Genomic DNA, 26,657 nt, shown 5'->3' with positions numbered 1-26,657 from the left:
TGAGCCTAGATATAAATTGAATGATGGTAACGGTAAGAAGATCCCTCATAAAATTTTGCGGTACTTTCCTCTGACACTAAGATTGAAGCGCTTATTTTTGTCCCCGAAAATAGCTGTAGATATGAGATGGCACAAGGAGAAGTGAGTGGATGACGAAACATCAAGACATCCGGCTGATGGGGAGGAATGGAGGAACTTTGATCGGCAACATCCTGAGTTTTCCAAGGATCCGTGGAATGTGAGGTTAGGGCTAGCCACCGATGGTTTCAATCCTTTTGGAAATATAAGCACATCGTACAGTATGTGGCCTGTTATCGTGATGCCTTATAATCTTCCACCTTGGAAGTATATGAAAGAGCAATTTTGTATGCTGTTATTGCTTATTCCCCCAAAAACGGCTCCCGATAAAGAAATAGATGTTTACTTGAGGCCATTAATTGATGAGTTGAAAGAGCTTCGGAAGGATGGCGTGCAAACTTATGATGCCTCTAGTGGAAGTACATTTAGAATGCATGCTGCTCTCATGTGGACCATTAATGACTTTTCTGCATATGGTAACATGTCTGGATGGCCAACAAAAGGTTATTTGGCTTGTCCCATTTGTAACGAAGATGCTTCATCAGAACGTTTGATAAGATTGGCTATATGGGTGTGCGGCGTTTCTTGCCTGAGAACCACATATGGCGAAAGAGCAAGCTCTTTAATGGTAAAAGTGAGGACAGGTCAAGGCCACGAGAGTTCACGGGAGAAGAGATCTTGGAGCAAATTAATTCAGGGACATACAAGCCGTTGGGCAAGCATCCAAGCATTAATAAGAAAAGAAAAAGGGGCAAAGATGATGACACGATTTGGGCCAAGAAAAGCATTTTGTTTGATCTCCCTTATTGGAAAACACTCAAGTTGCGTCACAACTTGGATGTCATGCACATAGAAAAGAACATTGCAGAAAATATTGTTGGGACATTACTGGGCGTAGATGGGAAATGCAAGGATACAGAAAAAGCACGCATGGATTTGGCAGATATAGGTATACGGAAGGAGTTACACCTAAAAAAGCGGGTGAACGGATCTTATGAGAAGCCTCCAGCATTGTACACATTGTCCCCGCAAGAGAGACAAGGGTTTTGTGATTTTTAAAAATCGATTAAGTTTCCAGATGGCTATGCGGCAAACATCTCTAGCTGTGTAAGTACTCAAGGTGGTAAATTATCGGGTCTGAAAAGTCATGACTATCATATTCTTTTGCAACGTCTTCTTCCAGTTGGAATGCGTGGGTACCTCAACAAAGAACTTAATACTGCATTATTTCAGTTAGGCAATTTCTTTGAGCAATTGTACTCCAAGGCATTAAAAAAAGCTGATTTGAAAAAATTAGAGGACCAAATTGTTCTTATTCTTTGCAAGCTTGAGAAGATTTTCTCTCCTGCCTTCTTTGATGTCATGGTTCATCTAGCTATTCACTTGCCTCGTGAGGCTATTCTTGGAGGGCCAGTGCAATATCGATGGATGTATCCAATTGAAAGGTAATTGTTTGCAACCGTATAGTAGGAATATTAATCATGTATATTATTGTACATGTAAGAATTTTTCTATTAGCATTGAGCTATTATTTATCGTAGGTTACTCGGAGTTCTAAAAGGATTTGTTGCCAACCGAGCTCACCCAGAAGGTTCTATCGCTGAGGCTTATATTTCTAAAGAGAGTACAATATTTTGCTCAATGTACCTCGATGGAATCGAAACAGTGTTTAACAGAGAAGAAAGGAATGATGACGGTGGTGATCGTGGCACGGGGTTAGCAGTCTTCACTCAAAGTGCCCGACCATTTAGGTTAATCCGAAGGGGACCTGATGTGCCGGTCAATGAACTCGAGATGGCTGAATGGTTTGTCTTATACAATAGTTCAAAAGTGGATCAATATCGTGAGTATGTTTTTTTAACTTGCTTATTAAGGTTCAGCTATTGTATATTTAGTTGTTTTAGACTTATATGTTACTTATACATTACGGAATGTCGAATAGGGAACACAAGAACTACATACAAGGTGAGAGTAAAGTTGACATCACAAATAGACAACGTAAAGAATTTCCCAAGTGGTTCAAAGATCGCGTAAGCAAAATTAATTAACATGTAGGACCGTTATCCTTGCATTTGAAAGTGAAGTAACATATTATGTCACTTTTTTGTTATAGATGACTCAACTTCGAAACCAGCGATCACCGAAAGCTACTGATGAATTATGGTCATTGGCCAATGGTCCTCGTCCGATAGTCAACATATATTCAGGGTGCTTTTGTAACGGTGTCCAATTCCATACCATCGAACGTGACAACCACCGTAAAAGCCAGAATAGTGGGTTAGTTATTGAAGGGGACCACGAAGGGCAACCGATTGACTTCTACGGTTACTTGTGCAAAGTTTGGGAATTAACATATATGTTCGGACAACGAGTCATTTTGTTCCAATGCGAATGGTTCAACAGTATTGGAAGTAAAAAAACTTTCTGCATTGATGCGCATTGCACTAGCATTGATACAAGAAGTCGGTAGTACAAAGATGATTCTTTTGTACTACCGAGTCAAGTGCAGCAAGTATTCTATATTAATGACACTGCAGAGAGACGTGGCAATTGGAAAGTTGTCCAAAGATTCAAGCATCGAGGTATATGGGATGTGCCACAAATGAGTGATTTAGAACCCAATGATGTTGAAGAAACCATTGTTCTCAATCATGCGTTCCAACAAGATGAAACCAATGACGTTGAACCAATTTCCATTGAAGAGCCAACCACAATGGATTTGCGTAGATATGATTTGATGCTGAAATTATTCAAGAGGAGGTCATTTTGCAGTGCCGTGGGCGAGATCAAGCTGGGGGGAGTGTCGATGAAGTAATGGAGGAGCCTAGTGATGAAGAAGAAGACATTGATAGTAACAGTGATACACTCGTAGATTTAGAGCCATGATATATTTCTCTAATGATCTATCTATAGCAAAGTTGAACATTTTTATCTTACATGCTTCTGTTTTATATGTTAATGAAAATCATCCATTTTTATCTTACATGCTTCTGTTTTTTATGGAGAGTGTGATGTACTTTTTACTCCATATTTCTTTATGGCTGAATGTAATGTATCTATCTGGTTTTTATTATGAAAGATGCACAAAGTAGGTAAAAAATTTGTGAAGCCTGGGTGCTTGTCCCAGAAGTTGACGGGATACAAAAGGCAAAGGCAAAAAAGGATTGAAATTAACTCAATGAGATTAGAGGCTCTTGGCATATCGGGTATGTCCAAGGCATTATTTGGTTCAAATCAGAATGGTAATAAAGGATCGAACAAGATTAGCAATGACGATGATGATGAAGAGTATCTACCATCTGATAATGAAGGATTGAATTCTTCTGGAGATGCTGAACTTGTGCCCGTGATGGCTGCCCAACCTACTTTGCTCCCCACCTTTTCTACCCAGCAAACCCACGAGCTTTCAAGTCCACCTATTATTGCTAACAGTGTGGGTGAGAAAACTCATCTTTCTGAATCTTGTTATTGCTAAGATACTCTTGGTAAAATGATGACATTTCAGTGGTTTTGTGTTTTTTTTTTTGCGTTCTCTTTGTCTATCATTAGCATGTTTGTCTTATGGCCTAAAGTATTTAAGTATTTTAGCAGGTTCATCATCAAAGTGCGTGCGGGGTAAGACAGTTGGGAAAAGAATTGATAAGCTCATTGCCCAGAATGGCGGAGAAAAGCTTTCTGTTCCAGTACTTGATGAGTGGAATGTTTTATGTGGTATTAATGCCCCAAAGGTAGCCAATCTGTTGGGGGTGTACATTAGGAGAATGTGTCCAATTAAGGGCATACCGATGTGGCGGCATGTAGACGAGGCTACTTAATCTGCTATCATACAATCTGTCCTTATAATTATTTATTGCACAATATTTTTTTAGGTACTTGTAATAGTTGCATTGATCATACTACATAATGATTTTACTTATGTTTTTAGGACAAGTTCAAAATCTCGGATGATTATCATGGCAATCTAGTAGCTCAGCAAGCTGTCCACAGAAAATGCTACAATATTCACAGAAATTGGAGGCACAATATGAAATTGCATTACAAGTATCTTAAGAACGTTTTACATGTGGACCCTTATAGTCATCCATACGAACATGTGACTCAAGAGGATTGGCGCCACTTAATTGACGATGTGTGGAAAAGCAAAGAACACAAGGTAACTTACATATTTAGTGCTCTAGAGTTTATAAGTAAAATATTTGATCATAATGTTTTCTTTAGATTTTTAATTTGTATTTTTTTGAAGGTGAGATCAAAAGCTGGCAAAAAGAATAGGAAAAAGCTTGAGTACAATCATTGTTCAGGATCTCGGTCATTTGTTGCAACAATGACTATACAGGTATATGTTTTTGAGTATGTACTGACTATATTTTTAGTGAATTGCCTGTGAAACAGTCTATGGGATAGTTTTGGCTATTGTAAAATAGACAATTTGCTGCAAGTAGATTTTTTATTCTAGTTTGCTTCAAGTATATTTTTGGAATCCTTTTATGCAAGTAGATCTGACAATTATTCGAGTTTTCTTATTATGTAGTGGCTATATGCTAATCTAAATTGCACTTTGCAGCCGAAGTTTAATGGTTCTGAAAATCTTAAATTTTCAGAATTTTATAAGAAAACTCGTACCAAGAAGAACAAAGAGTGGATTGATCCTATTTGCACCGTGAAACATGTAGGTATCTAAAATCTCAATAATCATTTAAATCAGTTTCTGCTTTTGCAAGGTTATATACATTTAATTCTGTTGTTACCTTTGCATTGACAGTCAAAGATGTTGAGCTTGCGAGAAGAATCTTCCTAATCCGGTGTGCAATTAACGTCAGAGGAGATGTCTAGGCAGGCACTTGGAAAAAGGAACAGATACATTCTTGGATTTGGGGATGGGCCGAAGCCCTCTTCATCTTCTTCCACACCTAGTCGTGTGTCACAAGACTATGTTGGGGAGTTGCAGAAACTTAAAACTGAGATGGAGGAGATGAAGATGGAGCGTGAGGAGCTGCAGAGGCAATTGGAGAAGGAGAGGAGAGAGCGTGAGGAGGAAAAGAAAGAGCGAGAGGAAGAACAGAAGCAAATTGCACATCTTACAAGTTTGGTGACAGAGTTCTTAAAGGGAAAGACTCAAACGCACAAGTCATCTATCCATCATGATGGGGCCATGTATTCAACTGGTAGTACAAATACTCGTTGGTGTGTATTCTCATTTATATTACGTAGGTTATTTAGAGATTTGGACCAAATTAAGCAAAATGTCATTGTGAACTTATACTTGAATTTTAGTTTATTATTTTTCACATGTGGTTATTGATTGTATATTCTTTTTTGCTTTATAAGATACATGGTGGAGTTATGAGCATGTGAAATCTAGTTTCTGGTACATGGATAGCTTTTGTTCAGATGATCATGGTGGAGTTGTCTACAAGCAGAATCCAGTTTTTGGTTTATTCATATTTTTGTCTACATGATGGTTGTTTGGATGAATAGCAAGATCAGATATTTTAAAATTTTTAATTTACATTTTGATGTGTTTGGTGATGATTATCACCTTAACATATGGTATGGATGAAACATTTTGATGAATGGTTAATAGGTATGCTTGACTTTAGACTTATAGATGATGATATTTATAATGAATGATTATGGATTCTCCAACATTGTGCATACTTCTATTTAGATGAGCAAATGTATTGTGCAATTCCAAGCAGCTGCCGAAGAAAGACATTTACCTCATAGAATTGCGGTCTATACTGATGGGAATTTTGCATCTTTATCAGACCTCCGAGTCGAGGAAAACTTGGATTGAAACCAACTCCAAAATTTTGAAAGACTGAATCTCTAAGCTGGTTGATCCCCTGTGGCGTGTCATGATTATTATTTCTAATAACATCTGGATATTGGATAGGCTGTGTTGGTTGTACAGGATTTGGAACGAGCCCAAAAATAAATATTAAGCTTATAATTTGAATTGTAAATTAAATACAAGTTAATACTTTCTGCCACCAAAAATTGTTTGTTGCCAATGCATTCCAATACATTATGCGACCAAACTATTAGTGGGGGAAGATAGACATTCAGTGACCATGTTTTTGGTAGTGGAAGACAAACCTTCCACGACCAACTATTTGGTTGGCGTTGAAATTAGCGACAACAGTTTTGGTTGCTGATAAGTTTCTTCGACAACCAAACGTTGGTCGTTGTTGGTGTACCTTAGGTGACCACACAATATTGGTCGCCAAAATCTTTCAGTGACTAGGGTTCGGCGACGAAGGGTATGCTAGTCGCGAAAAGGTTTCGGCGACCAAATATGGTTATTCGGCGACGAGAATTTTAGTCACTGAATATGTATTTTCTTGTAGTGTATAACCAGTTTTCCCTTCCTAATCCCTTTCACACCATACAACAACCACATCGGCTTCATTGTTATAATGTCTTCACCTTCTTCACCAACTTTGGTCCCAACCGTACTACCTTCATCGTGCCTGCAGAAATTTTTTTGGTCAGATCTGCACTCGACAAGGTCGAGTTTTTTCCACCTGGAAGGAGTTGATGGGGACATCAGAGCCTCTTATTCAGATGATGGAGTCAATTAGTTGTTTTTATTATTGGTTGAGCCAATTTGGTTAGTTACTTTTGTTATTGGTCGAGTCAGTTTGGTTAGTTGCTTTTGTTTTAGTCAAGTCAATGGGTTAGATATTAAGTCGTGTAATTAGGTTGAGTGATTGGATCAATTTTGGTATGTAATCAATCAGTTGACTAAGTCAACGGATTGAGGGTCTAATTTTGGTATGTCGTCAATTGTTTGGCCTGATGTAAGGTCTATATAAAGGTCAACCCTCTCATTAATTAGAAAATTGAATGATTGAATAAAAAAATTCTAGCCTCCTTTCTGATGTTTCTTCTTCTTTCTTCTCCTCTTCTCTTCTTCCTGCATCTCTATAACCCTTCTCCTGCTCCTTCCCTTCTTCTTTCTCTATCCATATTCTTCATGCAGTGGTCCACCATCAGCTTGGTATTGAGCAGGCCGGCTTTGCCCCTGCTGGCAAATTCACGATCTCGTTTCTTTCCTCTCTCTCTCTCTCTCTCTCAGTTTTCACCCCCTGTTTTCTCTCTCTCGATTTCGCACAAAAAAGGGGAAAACTCTTTTGCCAATCCTTTTCACACCGTACAACAACGTGAAATCAAAGTAGATGATAAAGTAGCCGGAAGACATGGGAATAAAGATATCATTTCAAAAATTTTGCCTAGACAAGATATGCCCTATTTGCAAGAGGGTATACATGTTGATATGGTCTTCAACCCATTAGGAGCACCCCAAGCGCCCATCCCTATTTGTTAGACTAAGCCCGTGCTCCCAAGCCCAAGCCCACAGCCCCCTCCCTAATCCCGTTCACACCACAACCAGTTTCCCTTCCCCAATCCTGTTCACACTATAACCAGTTTCCCTTCCCAATCCCTTTCACACCGTACAACAACCACATCGGCTTCATTGTCATGTATGCCTTCACCTTCTTCACCAACTTTGGTCCCAACTGTACCATCTTCATCGTGCCTGCAAAAATTTTTTTGGCCAGATCTGCACTCGATGGGATCGAGTTTTTTCCACCTGGGAGGAGTTAATGGGGACATCAGAGCCCCTCATTCAGATGATTGAGTCAATTAGTTGCTTTTATTATTGGTCGAGTCAATTTGGTTAGTTGCTTTTGTTATTGGCTGAGTCAATTTGGTTAGTTGCTTTTGTTATTGGCCGAGTCAATTTGGCTAGTTGCTTTTGTTATTGGTCGAGTCAATTTGGTTAGTTGCTTTTATTTTAGTAAAGTCAATTGGGTTAGCTGTTAAGTCGTGTAATTGGGTCGAGTGATTGGATCAATTTTGGTATGTAATCAATCGATTGACTTAGTCAATGGATTGAGGGTCCAATTTTGGTATGTCGTCGATTGTTCGGCTTGATGCAAGGCATATATAAAGGTCACCCCTCTCATGAATTAGGAAATTGAATGATTGAATAAAAAAATTCCTAGCCTCCTTTTTGCTGCTTTTTTTTCTTCCTCCTCCTCTTCTCTTCTTCCTGCATACTATAACCTCTTCTTCCTACGTCTCTATAGCCTCTTCTTCATCCTTCTTCCCTTCTTCTTCCTCTATCCCTATTTTTCTTGCAGTGGTCCACCATCACTATATCATTCTCATTGCCCCATCGAGCTGGAATCACAATGATCTGGTTTATTTTTCTATTGCATCACCTTCCGTTTGGAAACTCGAAGGATAGGAGGCGGGATAAGGCATCTATACAATCTTAATTATTCTTAGGGTAAATAAAAAAAACCAAAAAAATGATATGGAATTGCTGATCCCCAACAATGGTCAAAAACGAGAATAACCGGGGATCGGCATTATTCTAGGTACCATCGAGCAGGGGTTATCTCTGGATTTTATCCCACATTTATTAGTAAAAAGTAATCACAAAGACAAGGGCATTTTTAGCTTTTAATCTGCAATGGTCATTGTTATGTCAACTGTAGGATGGTATGATGTTCTCATGGCGTTCATTGATTTATTGAACAAAAAGAAAAAAATATCCTACCTTATCCCACCGAAGGACAACTATGGCTCATTTCTTAATTGCTTATCCCACCTCCATGCTAGGCGGACAAGTTTTCTTTCATTTATTCCAGCCATAAATACATACTCAGCGAATGGATCCGAATTCATATGTTAAGCTTGAAGTTTGTTGTGGAAGGTTACATCAGGCCCACCAATCAGTGCTCACTCAACAAAGAGCAGAACTGTTTTTTAGAAAATTCATAAAAACATTTTTTTTTTTGCAGGCCCTGAATTTATCATGTCATGGTATTACTGGTTTAGGAGTATCATTAGATCAATTATGGATCAATTTGGCCATCTCAGATAGGTCCAAATATGATCTAGGAGCAAGATCCGCTGGAGCCAAATTATGGATCAATTTGGCCATCTCAAATAGGTTCAAATATAATCTAGGAGCAAGATCCGGTAGAGCCAAAACTTAATTATAACTCATAGCTTTTCTATATGATATTCATTATCGGCATTCCAGATGGCAAAACAAAGACTTTACGAATGCTAATAGGGTGATACCACCCTTAAAGGGTTCGCTGCATCTCATAGATCTATATATTTGACAAGTTTTAGGATTCAAAATATGCCGATCAAAGTAAAACTGTTGTTTTTGGATATTTCTTTGACCAACTTATCTCCCAATTCAAGAGGTATTAGATAATATAGCGGAAGACAGATAATATAGGAGTCAAGATCTACTTCTTAAGTACTTTTTTTATACATAAATTTTTTATTATTTTAGAAAAAGCTTTCTCTACTTTTAACTAGAGAAAGAATTCGACTTAAATTTGGATACATGAACCTCACCTGTATAAATAGAGGTTTTACATATCAATTTTATCATCAATTAATGTAAGCAAAGAAGGCTCGAACCTGTTTTCAAAATTTTTATTATTTTCTATATCTCCTATGAGAGGTCCAAGTTGAGCTCCAATCAAAACAAATATAAAAATCTCAGGTAAAAGAATTACAAGGCTATAGTGTTATTCTTAGAGCTTTCAACTGACAGCTAGTATTTGAGATGGTATAGGCCGTCAGCAAGAAGCCAGATAGTATGGTACGCACATTAGATGTGTAACGTTTTTTGTTCGACATTTCTAAGTTAGTTCAGCATGTCTCATTAGAGTTTGGTTTCGGTCTTGGTTTCACTGACAAAAAGTTCAAATGGCTCCATCCTGTTCTTCCAAGTGCCCTTCTTCTCAATGGAGCAGACAAAACTTGTTGGGGACTTCTAATTACTTTGTCCTCATCCTATTCTGTTTCTTAATTACTCTTCTCCATCTCGTGTGCTGAAACCACGTCCTGAGTTGTTTGTTGTGTTAATTCTGCAACGGAACTGAAAGAAGTAACGGTTGGTGGCTGTGGTGGCCAGAAGTTTTGAGGCAGGAGAAGAAATAAAGCAAATATTTTTTGCAGGAAAACGATGGGTAGTGATTAAAGTTAAAGTAACCGTTTGTGTTGGTTTCTGTAAGTATGGGTACACTTGGATGGTCAGGTCTTAGCCTTCGAAACTCCATTTTTAAGATGGCAATGCACAGTGGGAGCAGGACAAAATTATTTGTCTTGTATCCAGAAGAGAGAGTATTGTTTGGTGAGAGTCTATCTTGGAATGACCTTGGGGTTAGTATTTTTTAGGACTTTCTACATGTATGCACTCCAATAAATCAAGATTTTGCCTTTGGTTACTGTTGGGAGATTGGGCCAATGGAATAATTTTTACAGTTCAGGGACATGGTAGATTTGATAGCTCATGAAAGAATGCCAAAATTTCTTTCCATCTAAAACCAACCTTCCTATGAATTGATGCAAGGTGAAGCCATATAGCTGGTAAATAACTTTCAACAATGAAAGTTACAGTGGATTTGAAAACTATCCCCCATTCTAGACCTAATGTCTCAGGGTCCTTGGCAAGGGCAAAAAAAAGTAAAATGACATTTATACCCTTACGAATCATGTTTTTCATTTATCTTTCATGAAATAGAGAAGAGTTTGAATAAAAGCTATGCACAACTAATTGTGTCCAGCTTGAAGAAATCCAATTTAAATGCATCTTTGTACGAAGAAAACTCCAAAATTTGGGGGCCTGTGAATCTCCACCTCCATAGATTATTTTGCTCCCTTCACCTGGAAATATGTACATCAGATGTGCCAAATGGTAGTATATGTAAATACAACGAGCATCTATAATCTAGTAATAAGGCATAAACTTATATTTTATTAATATTTAAACGTTGTATCTTATAAAATTTATATTTAGTTATTAGCCAAAAGTTTGATATGCAGCAATAACCCGTTCTTTAAAAAGTTAAGATTTTGAATTTAAGTGATCAGCTATATGTTTTCAGAGCCAAGTTTGCTATAGATCATGAGTTTGAATATCCCTTCCAAGTCAATTATTGATGTAATTAATATAATTGTCATCTTGGCTCATTTTTTATCTCTATTATTTTATTTGTTTACATATTTGGTCCAAGCCATATGGGGTTGGGAGAAGCAATTAAGTGGAGGAGGTTAACCTAATATGCATTATAAAACAATTTGTTGTTGCAGCCTCCCTTATGACATTAAAATCTTGCCTCTTTCTCGAGTATATGTAATATAACTTAGTTGTAACTAAGTGGATCTTGAACTTAGTTATCTAACTTTTGATAAGACTTGAGTTTAAACTAGCCTCATTAATTTATAAATCATGCTTAAGCTACAACTAGTACTAGAAAGGCATGGTTATACCCTAATGTAAGTAAATAATTCCTTTTTTGTTTCAGAAGATCTTCCCAAGATGAATCTCAGTTTAACAAAGACTTGGAAATTGAAAATTAGCCAAAATATGGGCCTATGTTAGATTAATGCATCCCAAGCAAGTTGTTATCATATACTATGCCATATTGCACAGCCCATAGATGATTTCAAATTTGTGGCGAATGATATCAACAACAATTAATTTGATTTGAGGTTGAATAATCATTCACTCTTAATTGGACAAGTTAAATACACTTGGAAGGCCAATGTAGGGATTTGACACAACAAAATTAGGTTGCAATTCCATTGACAGTATTTCAATAAGTCAAATACTAATCCACCCATAAGTCATTCTATGCAAGGCCTTAGAAGTTATATGTACTGATTCTCTTGAACCGTAAGGGCCACTGGGCCTGTTGTGGACCAAGTTGGCCATTTTGGACAGGTTTGAATTGCATTTTGGAAGCAAGATCTACCGCATCCAAGACCTAATTATGAATTGAAAATTTTAATGGCCGTAAATTTTGATTTGGGAGGAATTTGCTAATATGATAGAAGGGTAAGTTAATGTAAGAGTCAAGATCTAGCTTTTATCTGAATTTAAAATTTTATAATATTTTATTTAAAAATTCAATCCCAACTAGGAAAGAAATCTGACATAGATTCTCAAGAACAGATCTCGCTAGTGCAAATATACAAAAAGGTTATACTATAATTTTGTACATATTGATTGGAAGACATTAAAAAGGATCTAACTATTACTTTCTACCTTATTCCTCTTTTAACTAGAAAAAATATTATATCCATATTCTAAAATAGATGCCTTTCTAGAATAAATGGAAAATTTGTAATAGACTATTTAAATTAAGGAAAGAGATGGGGATTTAGAATCCTACTTTCATAATTTTCTTATTTTCTATTATTCGTTTTTGATATTCAAGTGGAGTGGATTGAAAGTTCTTTTTTCTTTGGGGATCATCATTTTTTTAAGTGGATTAGATTATGGAGTAAATTTAAAGACTTTTTTGAGTGTTTTAGATGTGCTATTAATTTTATTATCAAAACCTATTGTGTTCACTCCATAGCCATAGGAGAAGGCTTTAGTCATAACTCCAAGAGTTCGATCAAGCATCATCATATATCAAAGGATGTTGAATTTATCTAGTAAACAAGGAAACCTAGGGTTAGAGTTGACTATGATTGGAGTATGAGTTTGGAATGACAATCTTGGAGTGCTAGTTCTTTTAAGTAGTCATCTATTAATCTTTCTCATTTATATGCTTAATTTATTTGGTGTTTCATGAAATTAGATATATATTTGGCAAGTCCTTGTCATATTTTTGCTTCTACAATTTTTGACAGCCTATATAATACACGCTCCTTATACCAAGCTGTAAAAATCTAAAATTCTTAAGGACAAATATGTCGTTTCAAAAGGATAAAGATGTAAAAGCATATTTTATGTCTTCATATGTAATCCTTCATAAAATATCTTATGATCCACTCTTAAGATCATTCTCAACTTTTAGGAATGTAAACTATTTATTCTGGCAAATGGCAAGGACTTGAGATACCCATATAGTGTCTACATTTAGCCTCATAACTCTCATATACTTTCCCTTTCTAGTTCCTTCTTGCATTCTCCAAAAAGAGAAGAGAAGAACAGAAGGAGTAGATTGAGAGCATTAGTTTTAGTGGCGATCGATCATATTTGCTCTCATTTGTCTTAAATTTGGTGATCGATCATACTTGCGCTTGGTTTTCTTAGATTTCTAAATTGCAATGGAGCGATATGAAGTGTTGAGGAACCTTGGTTCTGGAAATTTTGGGGTGACTAAGTTGGTTAAAGATCTAATGATGAAGAAGTTGTTTGCTGCAAAGTTTATCGAGAGAGGAGAAAAGGTTTGTTGGTTTTTCTTTGCTTCATTTCTTTCTTCTCGAACCCTAAGATCATCTTAGAAGGTCAAAGTTTGAGATCATGTTCCACCACAAGCTAACTATTTCTTCTAGAATATTGGTTAAAGATTGTTTTAAAATAGGGGAAATAGTTTTGTACATCTTTCCTTTGTTCTTTTTTATTGCTTTGATTGGATTTGATATTTTGGTAAAAATTTCTTTTAGCATCTAAAATTTAGTTGCATCTTTGCCTTTCTCAGCGATTTTCTATTATCTATTTTTTGTTTGGATTGTGATTTTTTCTTAGTTTATAGGGCATGTGTTCATACTTGTTTTGATAACTCTTTACTATATTTGTTCATTTTGATTTGCAGATTGATAAGAATGTGCAGAGGGAGATCATTAACCATAGAGTACTGAAACATACAAATATAGTAAGATTTAAGGAGGTAAATTTTGTTCTCCTTATATTCTTGTTGCAGTTGGAGTCATCATTTTAGTTCTTAAAGAGGCTTATGGATGTAATTTTTCTACATTTTAATCTATTTTTTTAATTTGTTGAATATCCAACTCTTTATCTAGATTTATTTCTCTACTTTTATCTCATTTTTTTGTACTAATTAAACTTTTCCATCTATTAAGGTCAATATTATTTTGATTTATTTATAGAGAAAAAGCAAGCCTTTTATTAATATATTTAATTATCCTTTCCAATCCTTGAGTACATTTATGTTGGATCTAAAATAATATTAGTTGTTGATACTTATATTATCATTTTTTAGTATTATCTTTGCTTAGAAAAGATATATTAAAGCTATACAACTAGAGAAAGCTCTTAGAAGAAGTGGAAGTAAAACTATCATAAGATTAATATGACTGTTGCACATTAAGAATGTAAACTTTATATTAAACTATGGCCATGATGAATATGAGTTATCAAAATACTACACCTTTGTGTTCGTCAAAGTAATCTATTATATGTTCATAAGCCTTCTTGTTCAAGTGTTTGTTGGTTTATGAATAATTTGATAATATTATTAACTAATTACCATTTCTATTATAATATCATTCTTTACTTTATGGTGGTGGTTTTATGGCATTTTCTCTACTTTCTATATTGCTATATTAAGTCATAACAAAATTAAAAATATATCTCCCTTTATAATTTTTTTATTTGAAATTGGTGCTAGAAATTAGTGATAAGTTGAACACTTGATATTTTTCTTTGGAGTGCTCAAGATAAATATTAATCTCTTTTCTATTGTCTTTATTTGCAACTAAATAGGTTAAAATTTAAATTTAACTTTGTACAGCAACACTTATTTGTTTATGTTGAAGGTTATATTATCTAACAACCAAGAGATATTTACTTCATTTTATTTAAATGCTTAATTATACTCTTAAGGTATTTTCTTGTTATATCATTTTGCTCATTGCTTTTTGTTCTAAAGTATATCAATTTGTCTTAGCAAAATACTATCCACTAAAATAAAGAAAAAATACCAATTCAAATAAAAACTTTAGGTCTACACCAGTATCATACCTAACTAACATTTCTTTGAAAGCTTTTAATAAAATATTAGAGTTTTTTTTCGATGCAAACAGACTTTTGAATATTTTTAAAAATGTTGAATGTTAATTTTATTTTTATTTTTTTTGATATATTTTAAGTACTAAATTGCTAGTTTGTTTATCCTTGTCTGTGTTATAGATGGAGACCTAATAAGCGAGTTTGTTAATTTTAGGTATTGTTAACGCCTACGCATTTAGCCATAGTCATGGAATATGCTGCTGGAGGTGAGCTTTTTGATAGGATATCCAAGGAAAAAAGATTTAATGAAGATGAGGTAAAGAAAATTGAATAAATCGTTGTGAAAGCATCTACCTTTAACTAAATATGCTTGGTTTATAATCTACTGTTGGTTATGACATTTCAAACAGGCAAGATTCTTCTTTCAACAAATAATATCAGGTCTAAGCTATTGCCATTCCATGGTAAGTCTGTTAAACAACTTTATTTTTTATTATTGTGTCATGGGAGTGATATATTTGGTTATTTTATTGCAGCAAATATGTCATAGGGATATTAAGCTAGAAAACATTCTTTTGGACGGAAATGAAGCCCCTCGTGTCAAAATATGCGATTTTGGCTATTCCAAGGTAGTTGATTTTACGTACAAATACGTTGAAATTATTCAATTTGATAAAATATCTCAAATTATGATTGGTAATTAAACTAGTCATGCCTTTCTTTCAATTAGTCATTATTCAGTTTTTAGGAAATTGGACATAGCTAATTCAAGAAATAATTTTAGATTACAAGTTATTATTATTGATTTTTCAGATTTTAGTTATGCAAATTTATTTCAATTTTTTGGAAAATTCTCTATACTTCTTTCTAAATACCAAATCTGTCTTTAGCCTGATTCTTCTTGAACGTCACTTATGATTATTGACTATTCTTGGTTTTAGCTATTACCCAATGCCCCTTTCATTTATCTCTTTGTTTATATTGGTTGCAGTCTTTGATGTGGAACTCTCAGCCAAAATCAACAGTGGGCACGCCAGCTTACATTGCTCCAGAAGTTTTATCTACAAAAGAATATGATGGAATGGTAGGTTGATTTATATTATTCTTTTAAATAATTTCTATGTTTATTTTGTCGTAAACCATACTAATTGTTCATCAAGAACTACAGCTTGCAGATATTTGGTCATGTGGAGTAGTATTATATGTGATGCTGGTTGGGAGTTATCCATTTGAAGATCCAGGTGACCCAACAAATATTAAAAAGATAATGGAGGTCAATTTTTATTTTAATTTATATAGAGATCATATCCCTCCAAATAGCTAGTTGCATTCTCACTTATACATTGCTTGACCAAATAAATATTTACTTTGGCAGAGAATACTTAAGGTACAGTACTCAGTTCCAGACCATCTTCCAATATCAGTGGAATGTAGAAACCTTTTATCTCAGATATTTGTTGTTGATCCTAAAAAGGTAATAGTTATCAAATATTTCAAATTAATTGAACATGAGTTTATGATATGCAACATTTAGAGGTGCCTATTGTTTGATTTGTTTTTAACCAAACCATACAATTACTTGTGTTATTTGGTATTATTGTGGTTCAAATTTGGCCCGAGGGTGACTACGCCGGAGAAGTCGAGGAAGCCGCCGTTGGTTGGAAGGAGAAGATGGGAGCCACCTCTTGTGCGACGGCAGTGGACTTGCACAAAGCCTCACGGTGTTTCCAGTGAAGGCCCTCCGACGATCAAGTTAGAATGGAATCGATTTGGTCTAGCTAAAAGAGTCCCTTAGAAGTTACTTGATCAAGCTATTTATAGTCTCGGTAGAGTGGCTCAGGTGGCAGAGGCACTGTCAGCCCTCATCATGAGGGGGCGTGGCTCTGAGCCGGGTAGCGCGCAGCTTAGGCTGGCTGATGGCATGTAGTATTGCCCGTTCTTGAGACTGGTAGGATGTTGACAGTCACGGCAGGGTATGGCTGGAGTGGTCAAGGTGCCGTCTGACTGTTGAAGGCCGGATATGGAGATGTGACATGGTAGTGTTGCAAAGTACGGCCACACAGATGGACGTAGGTACGCACATGGGTGCGGTCGTTGGTGAGGCCGAGCTCGTTAAAAGGTCACGTCATGTGTTTGACGAGGTCGGCTTGGCGGGTGCTGAGAGTAGCTCGGCTTTCCAGGTTTCGGGGCGTGCTCGGTGGAGTGCCCCGAGCTCGAGGGTTGGGGCGTATTGCTAAGCTCGGGGCGGGTCGGCGAATGTCTGGAGGCACCTCGAGCTTGGTCAGGGGAGTCAGCGAATATCTGGAGGCACCCCGAGCTTGGTCGGGGGAGTCGGCGAATATCTGAAGTTGGTGGAGCTTTTGGCAGAGTCCCGAAGTCGAGCTGATTCTGAGCCGAAGCGAAGATTCAGCTGATTGTCGTTGACGTTTATTAGGCCGAAACTAGACGGCCTTTTAGTTGTGGGCTAGATGATCCATTTTTCTCCCTATCATTTGCCCCCACTTCCGAGGTCGAGCTGCCTCGCTGCTCGGACGATGGAAGTAGGCAGACTCCTGATCATCTAATGCTTCAATCACATAGGCAAAAAGAGGTGTGTACCGAATTGGGTATGCCTCGGCGCCTTTCTTGGCTGAGAGCTTGACGTTGGACTTGGGAGGTTCGAGCTGCCAGATTTTCTTGAGTAGATCTGCTGTGGAAATTTTCTAGTGTTCCACGTGGGCGTTCCTTGGAGTAGGACGAGGAGGGTCTCGATCATTAATTCCCCGTTCCCCGAAGCACTTCGTTTGGCAAAACATAAGAAGCCGATCATTAATGTTCCCTTCTCCGAAGTATCTCATCTGGCAGATTGGAAGAGGTCAGTCATCAATATTTCGAGCTCCAGAGCACCCTCCATAATAATCAGCATTTAGTGGGGCGATTCGGAAAGATTTGTTGAGGCCGTCTTATGGCTCGCCATGTGGCGAATCTCGGGTCATTTGATCATTTAGGTTGCCTGATCGGAGCCGCTGTAGTGGCCTATATAAAGCATGTAAAGGGGATCTTAGGATCATTACTTGACCCTCTTCCACTCCTGATTTTCTTTCTTTAGCTGCCATTGCTGGGGTGTTGGAGCTTTCTTCCTGATGTTCTTGGGAGCTTTCTGTCAGCTTTTGCACTGGCTGTTGCCTCCTTCTTCCGGCGGATATTCTTCTTCTCTGCCCGTCTACCTTTTCCGGCGAGCTTTCGGATAGGCATTTTATCTCTCCTTTTGGTCGCTCGGAGAGTCTTTCGTCCTCTCCCCTTTTTTATAATCTTAAGACCAGGGCAATGGATTCGTCGATGAGGGCATCAATGTTCGATGTAGGTCCATCGCGAGCTCAGGCCTCTTCTGAGGTGGAAGAGGTTGAACTCGAGGTGGGCCCGAGCCTATATGGAACTGGCTCGCTCATGAGCAATGAGGATCTGGGCTCGGTCCGAGCCCAATTCTTCATTCCTCCGAAGTTTGTCCTCGAACTTCTGGATCTCGAAGGCTGAGTCGCCAAACCACCTAACGGTTGGGCCAGAGTGTACGTAGATACACTCCAAGCAGGGCTGAGGTTTCCTCTGCATGGATTTGTGGGTGAGCTTTTGACGGCGTATTGCCTGGTGCATGTGCAGCTGAACTTGAACTCGTGGAGGCTAATCATCGGTTTCCTCGCCTTCTGCCTGGCACACGGCCTGCCCCTCCTTAGTGAATGTCTTCAGGAGTTGCTTTATATTAAAAGGCAACCCTGTGGATAAAGAGTGGTGGTACTTCTCCCCTCAAGAAGGCCGCAAGCTATTTAGGGGCCTGCCTACTTCCATCCACGGATGGAAGGATAATTTTTTGTTTATCTCCTTCGAGCGGCCGTGGGGATTTAATCCGACCTGAAGTTTTTTGCTGGCCTCGGCGAATAATAAGCTCCCGCAGTTGTTGCAGTCCGAGCAGAAGACCTTAGATAGTTTGCTTGGAATGAAAGAGACTCATCGGCTTCCTGACCTGTTCAGCGAGGAGGCCTTAGTGAATCTTGGCTTGAGCCCGGCTCATCCCGAGGGTAAGAGTAATTTGGCTTTTCCTTCTTTCTTTTTTATGTTGGAGATGCTGGTAAGACTTTTTGTCTCCAGATATCGCAGGGATGATCTTCAACACCAAGATACTGATGGCCATATATAGGAGGAAGAGGGCTGCCCTTGAAGGGGTCCATCTTGAAGGGAGGCCAAAGAAGGCAAAAGTCGCCCCCGACCTTGAGATCGAGCAGGGAGAGCCCGAGGCTGTCGCCCCTGCTCTGGTTGGACCTAGCCGGGGGCCTGTAGAAGAAGCCGAGGTGCCCCAGTCGACGACTGGGGGAGATCTTTCGGACCAAGCGGCAGTTGCACCTGCTGACCAAGTTCCGAAGGTCGCCACGATAACCCAGCCATCCGGACTGGTTTCGAGCTGGGGTGTGGGCCCGAGAATTCGGTCCCCCCATGGCTTCATTATGCACCGAGGTTGCAACCTTCTCCGAAGTTTCAGCCTTGGCGAGAATCGAGCCGATGTTTTCCGAGTCCGGCAGGGAAGAACCACAGCGTACACCTGAGGGCAATTCGACCCTTGAATCTGAAGAGGTTGTTCGCAGGCTCGTGCGCAGCATCATGCTTCCGTGCGACCGCGCACTGATGGAGGAGGACCTTGGCGACCTCGTCCATCACGTTTATTCGGCGAGCGTGCGGGTAAGTAATGTCGTCTTTCTATCCTTTATTTACTTCCTTTGTGAATGCTCATTTTTTGCTGACACTCTTCTCTTTTCGTGCCAGTCTCTTCACGTGGTCGACATGTTGATGTCCAGCATACTTGCTGACTGGGAAGAGCTGAGGGCGCTAAGGTTGAGGGCGGAGCGCACCAATTTCCAAGAGCAAGAGGTCGAAGCTCGAGCAGCAACGTCAGCAGGAGCTCGAAAATCGAGCAGCCGCCGTTGAGCAGCAGCGGCACGAGGCTGAGGAGAAAGCTGCAGCCGCCGCACAGCCGCTTCGGAAGACCAAAAAGAAAGTTTGTGCTTCTGAGGCCATAATAAAGGATAGGCTGGCTCAGATCCAAGACATGGAGGCCGAGCATTCCCGGGCTTGCTCCTCCTCTGCAAGCTGTATCTTCGAGCTCGAAACAGGGTGAGGCGAAAGAGCAGGAGCTGAAGGTTGGGTGGCTTGAGAGCCTAGTGGAATCATCTGCCCATGAGGCCGTTGAGAAATTCCGTCAGTCGGAGTCAACACTGCTGAGGCCAGGCCAGAGATTGCTTCCGAAGCTGCCGATAAGATGGAGTCAGCAACCATTCCTGACGCCGGCATTGGAGCTGAAGCTGCTAAAGCGGGTGGAGACAACACTCCCGAGGTCGCAACCGAGTCGGAGGCCGTAGCTGACACCAATGTGGAGGTCGTTCATGTCGACTAATTTTTATTTTTGTTTCTGTAAGGCTGACCGTTTAGGCCCTTTGTAATTCAAGGTCGGGCACTCTTGTATTCGGCCCTCGGCCTTTACTATCAATAAAATTTCTTCTCTTTCAATAAGTATTTGAGTTTGTTCTGCTCCATGCTCGGACATCAAGATCTGAATTGTGTAGCCCAAATCCCTACCCATCTCATATAGCAGGGGGTTGCATTAAGTACTTGTAGAAATCTCCGGGCTCGGTATACCCCTAATTTAAAAATAAGCCTTATGTGAGGCGAGCTCATAGTTCCTTATTCAATAGTGCGGGCCGCTTTAAGCCTTGCCCAAGAGCGCGAAATCGGAGAAGAAAAAACAAATAACCATAGATTAACTTAAGGATAGAAGCCCGCCCAAGGGTTCTTGTTAACTCGGGAGTACAGGTGAGTTCGAAGATAAGCATCCACCCGAGAATAGAAACCTTCCCAAGGGCCGAAGCCGACTCGGGAATAATAAGCTCAGGAACAAATATCTACCCGAGAGCAAAAATCTACTTGAGGGTCGAGGCGAGCTCGAGATTTAAAAAATCCATTCGAGGGCCGAGGCCAACTCGGAAATAATAAGCTCAGGGATAAACATCTACCCGAGAGCAGAATTCCGCTCAAGTGCCGAAGCTAACTCGAGATTCAAAAATCCATCCGAGGGCCGCAGCCAACTTGGAAATAATAAGCTCGGGAATAAATATCTACCCGAGAGTAGAAATCCGCTCAAGGGCCGAGGCCAACTCGAGATTTAGAAATCCATCCGAGGGTCGAAGCCAACTTGGAAATAATAAGTTTGGAGATAAACATCTACCCAAGAGCATAAATCTGCCCGAGGGCCGAGGCGAACTCAAGATTTAGAAATCCATCCGAAGGCCAAAGCCAACTCAGGAATGATAAGCTCGGGGATAAATATCTACCCGAGAGCAAAAATCCGCTCGAGGGCTGAGGCCAACTCGAGATTCAAAAATCCATCCGAAGGCCGCAACTAACTTGGAAATAATAAGCTCGGGGATAAATATCTACCCAAGAGTAGAAATCTGCTCGAGGGTCGAGGCCAACTCGAGATTTAGAAATCCATCCGACGGTCGAAGCTAACTCAGGAATAATAAGCTCGGGGATAAACATCTACCCAAGAGCATAAATCTGCCCAAGGGCCGAGGCGAACTCGAGATTTAGAAATCCATCCGAAGGCCGAAGCCAACTCAGAAATAATAAGCTCGGGGATAAATATCTAACCGAGAGTAGAAATCTGCTCGAGGGCTGAGGCCAACTCGAGATTCGAAAATCCATTCGATGGCCGCAGCCAATTCGAAAATAATAAGCTCGGGAATAAACATCTACTCGAGAGTAAAAATCCGCTCGAGGGTCGAGGCCAACTCGAGATTTAGAAATCCATCCGAGGGCTGAAGCCAACTCGGAAATAATAAGCTTGGGGATAAACATCTACCCGAGAGCAGAAATCCGCTCGAGGGTCGAGGCCAACTCGAGATTTAGAAATCCATCCGAGAGCCGAAGCCAGCTCGGGAATAATAAGCTCGGGGATAAACATCTACCCGAGAACAGAAATCCGCTCGAAGGCCGAGGCCAACTCGAGATTTAGAAATCCATCCGAGGGCCGAAACCAACTCGAAAATAATAAGCTCGGGGATAAACATCTACCCGAGAGCAGAAATCCGCTCGAGGGCCGAGGCCAACTCGAGATTTAGAAATCGATCCGAGGGCCGAAGCTAGTTCAGGAATAATAAGCTCGGAGATAAATATCTATCCGAGAGCAGAAATCCACTCGAGGGCCGAGGCGAGATTTAGAAATTCATCCGAGGACCAAAGCCAGCACGAGAATAATAAGCTCGGGAATAAACATCTATTCGAGAGCAGAAATCCACTCGAGGGCCGAGGCTAACTCGAGATTTAGAAATCCATCCGAGGGCCCAAGCCAATTTGGAAATAATAAGTTTGGGGATAAACATCTACCCGAGATCAGAAATCCGCTCGAGGGCTAAGGCCAACTTGAGATTTAGGAATCGATCCGAGGGCCGAAGCTAGCTCGGGAATAATAAACTCGGAGATAAACATCTATCCGAGAGCAGAAATCTACTCGAGGGTCGAGGCCAACTCGAGATTTAGAAATTCATCCGAGGGCCGAAGCCATCTCGGGAATAATAATCTCGGGGATAAACATCTACCCAAGAGCAGAAATCCACTCGAGGGACGCAGCCAACTCGAAAATATAAGTTCAGAGATAAACATTTACTCGAGAGCAGAAATCTGTTCGAGGGTTGAGACCAACTCGAGATTTAGAAATCCATCTAAGAGCCGCAGCCAACTCGAAAATAATAAGCTCGGGGATAAACATCTACCCGAGAACGGCGAGGTTTAAACAAACCCCGCCATTGCCCTCCTACTAAGATAGGAGGCACATCCGTTGAATCCTGCGGATGGGAGTGCTCTTCCTCGGCTCCCCGTTGACGCCGCAAGGCATCCCAAGCCGAGCTTAAAGGATGACTTTGTAGATGCCCCCCACTCAGATCAGGAGCGTACTTGTAGAATCCTGCGAACGGGGGTGCTTTTCTTCGGCTCCCCATTGACGCCGCAAGGCATCCTGAGCCGAGATCAAAAAGATGACTTTGTAGATGCCCCCACTCACATCAGGGACGTACTTGTATAATCCTGTGGACAAGGGTGCTCTTCCTCGGCTCTCCGTTGGCGCCCGCAAGGCATCCCGAGCCGAGCTCAAAGGATGACTTTGTAGATGAAACCTGCAGTCGCAAGACCCTCGGGCTCTCGCTAAGTCCTACAGAGCACCCAGAGGCAAGCTCCAGAGGCAACTTTATAAATAGAACCTGCAATTGTGAGACCCTCGGGCTCACGCTAAGTCCTGCAGGGTGCTCCGAGTCAAGCTCCAGGGGCGACTTTATAAGGTTGTCGGCATATAACTTGCATTGCCAGGACATCAAATGTGCGCCGAGCTTTCCTAGGACACTTCAGAGACGCCTTCGAAAAATTCCGAAAGATAATTTCATTGGATTACGGTCTGAGGGAAAAAGCCCTGACCTGAAAAAGGCTAAGGTCTTTTTCTTCGGGGAGTAATTTACATCTGGGGTCACTAGCCTCGGGCCGGTGAGTGTGGCTTTTTCTTGGCCCCTTGGGGCCAGGGAGGCATCAACGTGTGAGACTTATAGACGGGGTATTGATAATACCCATACTATGGCATCCGTCATCGGGTTCGTCAAATGGTCCCGAAGTCTTGCCCATCGAGCTCCACTCTGTCGGTTGACCCGCTAACGAACCGGCTCAAAAGGCCTTGGCGGACAATCACTTCGATTTTATCATGGAGCTGATAGCAATCCTTCGTGTTATGGCCGTGATCCCTATGGAAGCGGCAGTATTTGCCTAAACGCTTCCATAACTTGGATGGTCACATCTTCGGGGCAGATTGGAGGTGACTACAACCTTCAATTTCTATGAGGATTTTCGGCCCGGAAGGACGTAAGAGGAGTATACTCTCAAAACTTTGGTGTAGAGATGTCTCCCAGACTTCCGTGGGGACCTGCTTCTTGATCGATAACACTCTTCGCGGAGTTCCACGACCTGATTCCCAAAGCATTTGGATTTGTCGCCCCGCTTCCTCGACCTTCCCTATCGAGTTCCAATGGTTGATGAAACTCTAGCTGGATAAAGGATTTGAATAACCACAGCTAGGGTTTAGACTTGCTTGAGCGAGCAAATAAAACTGCTCTGGTTGGATTTGAGAAGTTTGATCTACCGGCGCATGCGATGCAGGAGGTGGAATTTGGAGAGAGAGCAGTCAGGCGCTGATTTCGGTTGCTCGACATGTTTGAGGCCCCCTGGCTCATTATCCTTGTGATCACGGCTCAGGGCCCTTCCTCTAGCGCCAGAAATGTTGTGGTTCAAATTTGACCCGAGGGTGACCACACCGGAGGAGTCAAGAGAGCCGTCGTTGGTTGGAAGGAGAAGACGGGAGCCACCTCCTGCGCGACGGCCGTTGGACCTGCCACAAAATCTCACCGGTGTTTCCGGTGAGGGTCCTCCGACGATCAAGTTAGAAGGGGATCGATTTGGTCCAGCCAAAAGAGTCCCTTAGAAGTTACCTGACCGAGCTATTTATAATTTTGGTGGAGTGGCCCAGGTGGCAAAGGGCACTGTCAGCCCTCATCATGGGGGGCGTGGCTCTAAGCCGTGTGGCGTGCAACTTAGACTGGCTGATGACGTGTAGTACTGCCCGTTTTTGAGAATGGTAGGGTGTTGACAATCTCGTTAGGGTATGGCTGGAGTGGTCAAGGTGCCGTCTGACTGTTTGAAGGCTGGATATAGAGATGTGACACGGTAGTGTTACAAAGTACGGTCACGCAGATGGATATAGGCAACGCACATGGATGTGATCGTTGGCCAAGGCCGAGCTCGTTAAAAAGATCGCGTCATGGCATTTGACGAGGTTCAGCTTGGCGGGTGTTGGGAAGTATCTCAGCTTCCCGGGTTCCGGGGCGTGCTCGGTGAAGTGCCCCGAGCTCGAAGGTTCAGGGCCGTATTGCTGGGGTAGGCACCCTGAGCTTGGTCGGGGCGGGTCGGCAAATGTCTGGAGGCACCTCGAGCTTGGTCGGGGGAGTCGGCAAATATCTGAAAGTGGTAGAGCTTTTTGGCGGAGTCCCAAAGCTCGAGCTGATTTTTGAGCCGAGATTGAAGATTCAGCTGATTGTCGTTGACGTTTACTGGGCCGAAACTGGGCGGCCTTTTAGTTTGTAGACTGGACGATTCATTTTTCTCCTTATCAGGTATTGTTTTTGTATAAGCAGACAAAACATCATAAATTTGAAGTAGACTATCTTATATTATTGTTTTTGATGAAACTCATAATTTGTTAAGAGCATTGGGGCCAATTGTTTTTTACTTTATTCATTAAATTTTGCAGAGAATAACCATGCAACAGATTAAAACCCATCCTTGGTTTTTAAACAACCTACCGATGGAGCTTGTTGAAGGGTATCAAAGCGACTTACAAGATGACTTGTATACTCCAGTGCAAAGCATTGATGAAATAATGGCCATAATAGAGGAGGCAAAGAAGCTTGTCAAGGACCAAATCTTAGTGGTGGACAAACATCTGGGGCTAGTACATTTGATGACATGGCAACAGATTCTGATGACTTGGATGATGATGAATCAAGTGGGGAAATTGTATATGCTTTTTGAGTTTTGAGCAATATGAGCTTGCTATTACTTCATAACTTGCTCACATTGGATCATGTTTTTCTTTTCCTAGAAGTTCATGATATATTGGAAGGAGACAATATCATCTTTCTTTCCACCTATTTACATTTTGAGTATGTCCAGTTCTTATTTGATTTACTTCTATCGATCTCAACACTTAGACAACCCTATTATAGTTCTTTATATGTGACATTCTCTAATCCATGTTGTTTTTATTCATTACATGTTTTTATCATTATTCTTTATAGAATCAGTTGATTTGATAAATGTTTATTTATGTATATCACATAATACTTTTTAATATTTTATGTTGCTCCACCTAATGGCTTATATTGGCCTTGGAGAATAGCCAATGCATATTGCCACACCAACTTATAAGTTTTCTTGTGTAGGCATCTAAAATAGCTTCACAATAAAAGTATGAGCTACAAAACTTCCTCCGGAGATAATAAAATGAATTTAAAGTGAGCTCTATTTTTTGAAATATATATATATATATATATATGACAGAAGTTAGACCTGCTTTACCAATAGCATTAATAAGCAAAAGTAAGTCAGGAATGGAAAGAAAAGTTCAATATAAAGAGATACAATAGTTAAGAAGGGGAAGGATGTAGAAAAAAGAAAGAAAGATGAGGTATTCAAAGAAAGTACAACAACTTTGTGAGAAACTGAGCAAACTATCAAAATGCCAACCATTAGGAAACCATCAAATGATAAATCTAGATTTATATTTTCGTATATGATGTAGCGGTCCATATATTATCTTTTATTTCCTCACGAACCAATAAAAAAAGAACTAAAAATGATTTCATATTGAACTCATATAATAACCTTTGAAAAATGGCGTGACATTGTACAAAGCAAGATAGCATCAAGAAGATGTGATTATATAATTTGTGATATATAATGAGAAGATCAAAGGTTAATTCCTATCCTTTAACCCCCTATACATTTTTTAAGTTTTTTTAAAACTTTTTTTTTTGATATATATATGAAAACTTAACACTCTTTTTTGAGTGAGAGAAAGCATAATATGAACAAACAAGAAAGAAATCTATAACCCCCTTTTGAGAGTTGCTCTTTTGAGAGCACAGTACGATAAAAGTTGTAAGCTGTGTTCGGAGAGGAGTTATTATCTATCGTTGGCCTCTATGGTAGAATCAAT

General features: G+C 40.1%; 3 protein-coding genes and 1 pseudogene across 5 annotated transcripts; all 4 read left to right on the top strand.

The window, feature by feature from the left end:
• The first annotated feature begins 645 nt into the window (after positions 1 to 645).
• Positions 646 to 2,112, top strand: LOC120104966. The gene is made up of 4 exons (XM_039116975.1): positions 646 to 1,027; positions 1,157 to 1,523; positions 1,620 to 1,921; positions 2,021 to 2,112. Exons 1-4 carry the CDS (start codon positions 646 to 648, stop codon positions 2,110 to 2,112), a joined length of 1,143 nt encoding a protein of 380 aa, XP_038972903.1.
• Positions 2,113 to 2,495: 383 nt separating this feature from the next.
• LOC120104970 lies at positions 2,496 to 4,580 on the top strand. The gene is made up of 3 exons (XM_039116980.1): positions 2,496 to 2,660; positions 4,004 to 4,231; positions 4,322 to 4,580. The coding sequence occupies exons 1-3, from the start codon at positions 2,511 to 2,513 to the stop codon at positions 4,463 to 4,465; spliced, it is 522 nt and encodes a 173-aa protein (XP_038972908.1). The 5' UTR covers positions 2,496 to 2,510; the 3' UTR covers positions 4,466 to 4,580.
• Positions 4,581 to 4,645: 65 nt separating this feature from the next.
• LOC120104971 lies at positions 4,646 to 5,607 on the top strand. 3 transcript variants are annotated; one of them, XR_005507365.1, is made up of 3 exons: positions 4,646 to 4,747; positions 4,841 to 5,262; positions 5,407 to 5,607. XR_005507365.1 is itself a non-coding variant. In XM_039116982.1 (3 exons), the coding sequence occupies exons 2-3, from the start codon at positions 4,904 to 4,906 to the stop codon at positions 5,535 to 5,537; spliced, it is 471 nt and encodes a 156-aa protein (XP_038972910.1). In that variant the 5' UTR covers positions 4,646 to 4,747; positions 4,841 to 4,903; the 3' UTR covers positions 5,538 to 5,607. The 3 variants fall into 3 exon arrangements, 2 of the variants coding, with proteins under 2 accessions (XP_038972910.1, XP_038972911.1); XM_039116982.1 differs by having other exon boundaries at positions 4,841 to 5,243; XM_039116983.1 differs by having other exon boundaries at positions 4,646 to 5,243.
• Positions 5,608 to 12,994: 7,387 nt separating this feature from the next.
• Positions 12,995 to 25,569, top strand: LOC103696039 (annotated as a pseudogene).
• The last annotated feature ends 1,088 nt before the right edge of the window (positions 25,570 to 26,657 follow it).

This window comes from Phoenix dactylifera, unplaced genomic scaffold (genome assembly GCF_009389715.1).
Source record: "Phoenix dactylifera cultivar Barhee BC4 unplaced genomic scaffold, palm_55x_up_171113_PBpolish2nd_filt_p 000153F, whole genome shotgun sequence".
Taxonomy (NCBI): domain Eukaryota; kingdom Viridiplantae; phylum Streptophyta; class Magnoliopsida; order Arecales; family Arecaceae; genus Phoenix; species Phoenix dactylifera.
The sequence above is the reverse complement of the archived record's forward strand: the minus strand, read 5'-3'. Positions and strand labels throughout refer to the sequence as shown.

What these genes read in the sequence shown, in the direction of transcription:
- LOC120104966 (XM_039116975.1), top strand. Translation starts at nt 646, where the DNA reads ATGGGTGTGCGGCGTTTCTTGCCTGAGAACCACATATGGCGAAAGAGC. An exon ending in CATGGATTTGGCAGATATAG is followed by an intron (nt 1,028 to 1,156) that starts GTATACGGAAGG and finishes TTAAGTTTCCAG; the next exon opens with ATGGCTATGCGGCAAACATC. An exon ending in TTCAAAAGTGGATCAATATC is followed by an intron (nt 1,922 to 2,020) that starts GTGAGTATGTTT and finishes AATGTCGAATAG; the next exon opens with GGAACACAAGAACTACATAC.
- LOC120104970 (XM_039116980.1), top strand. Translation starts at nt 2,511, where the DNA reads ATGCGCATTGCACTAGCATTGATACAAGAAGTCGGTAGTACAAAGATG. An exon ending in CCAAAGATTCAAGCATCGAG is followed by an intron (nt 2,661 to 4,003) that starts GTATATGGGATG and finishes TTATGTTTTTAG; the next exon opens with GACAAGTTCAAAATCTCGGA. An exon ending in GGAAAAGCAAAGAACACAAG is followed by an intron (nt 4,232 to 4,321) that starts GTAACTTACATA and finishes ATTTTTTTGAAG; the next exon opens with GTGAGATCAAAAGCTGGCAA.
- LOC120104971 (XM_039116982.1), top strand. Translation starts at nt 4,904, where the DNA reads ATGTCTAGGCAGGCACTTGGAAAAAGGAACAGATACATTCTTGGATTT. An exon ending in TGGGGCCATGTATTCAACTG is followed by an intron (nt 5,244 to 5,406) that starts GTAGTACAAATA and finishes TTGCTTTATAAG; the next exon opens with ATACATGGTGGAGTTATGAG.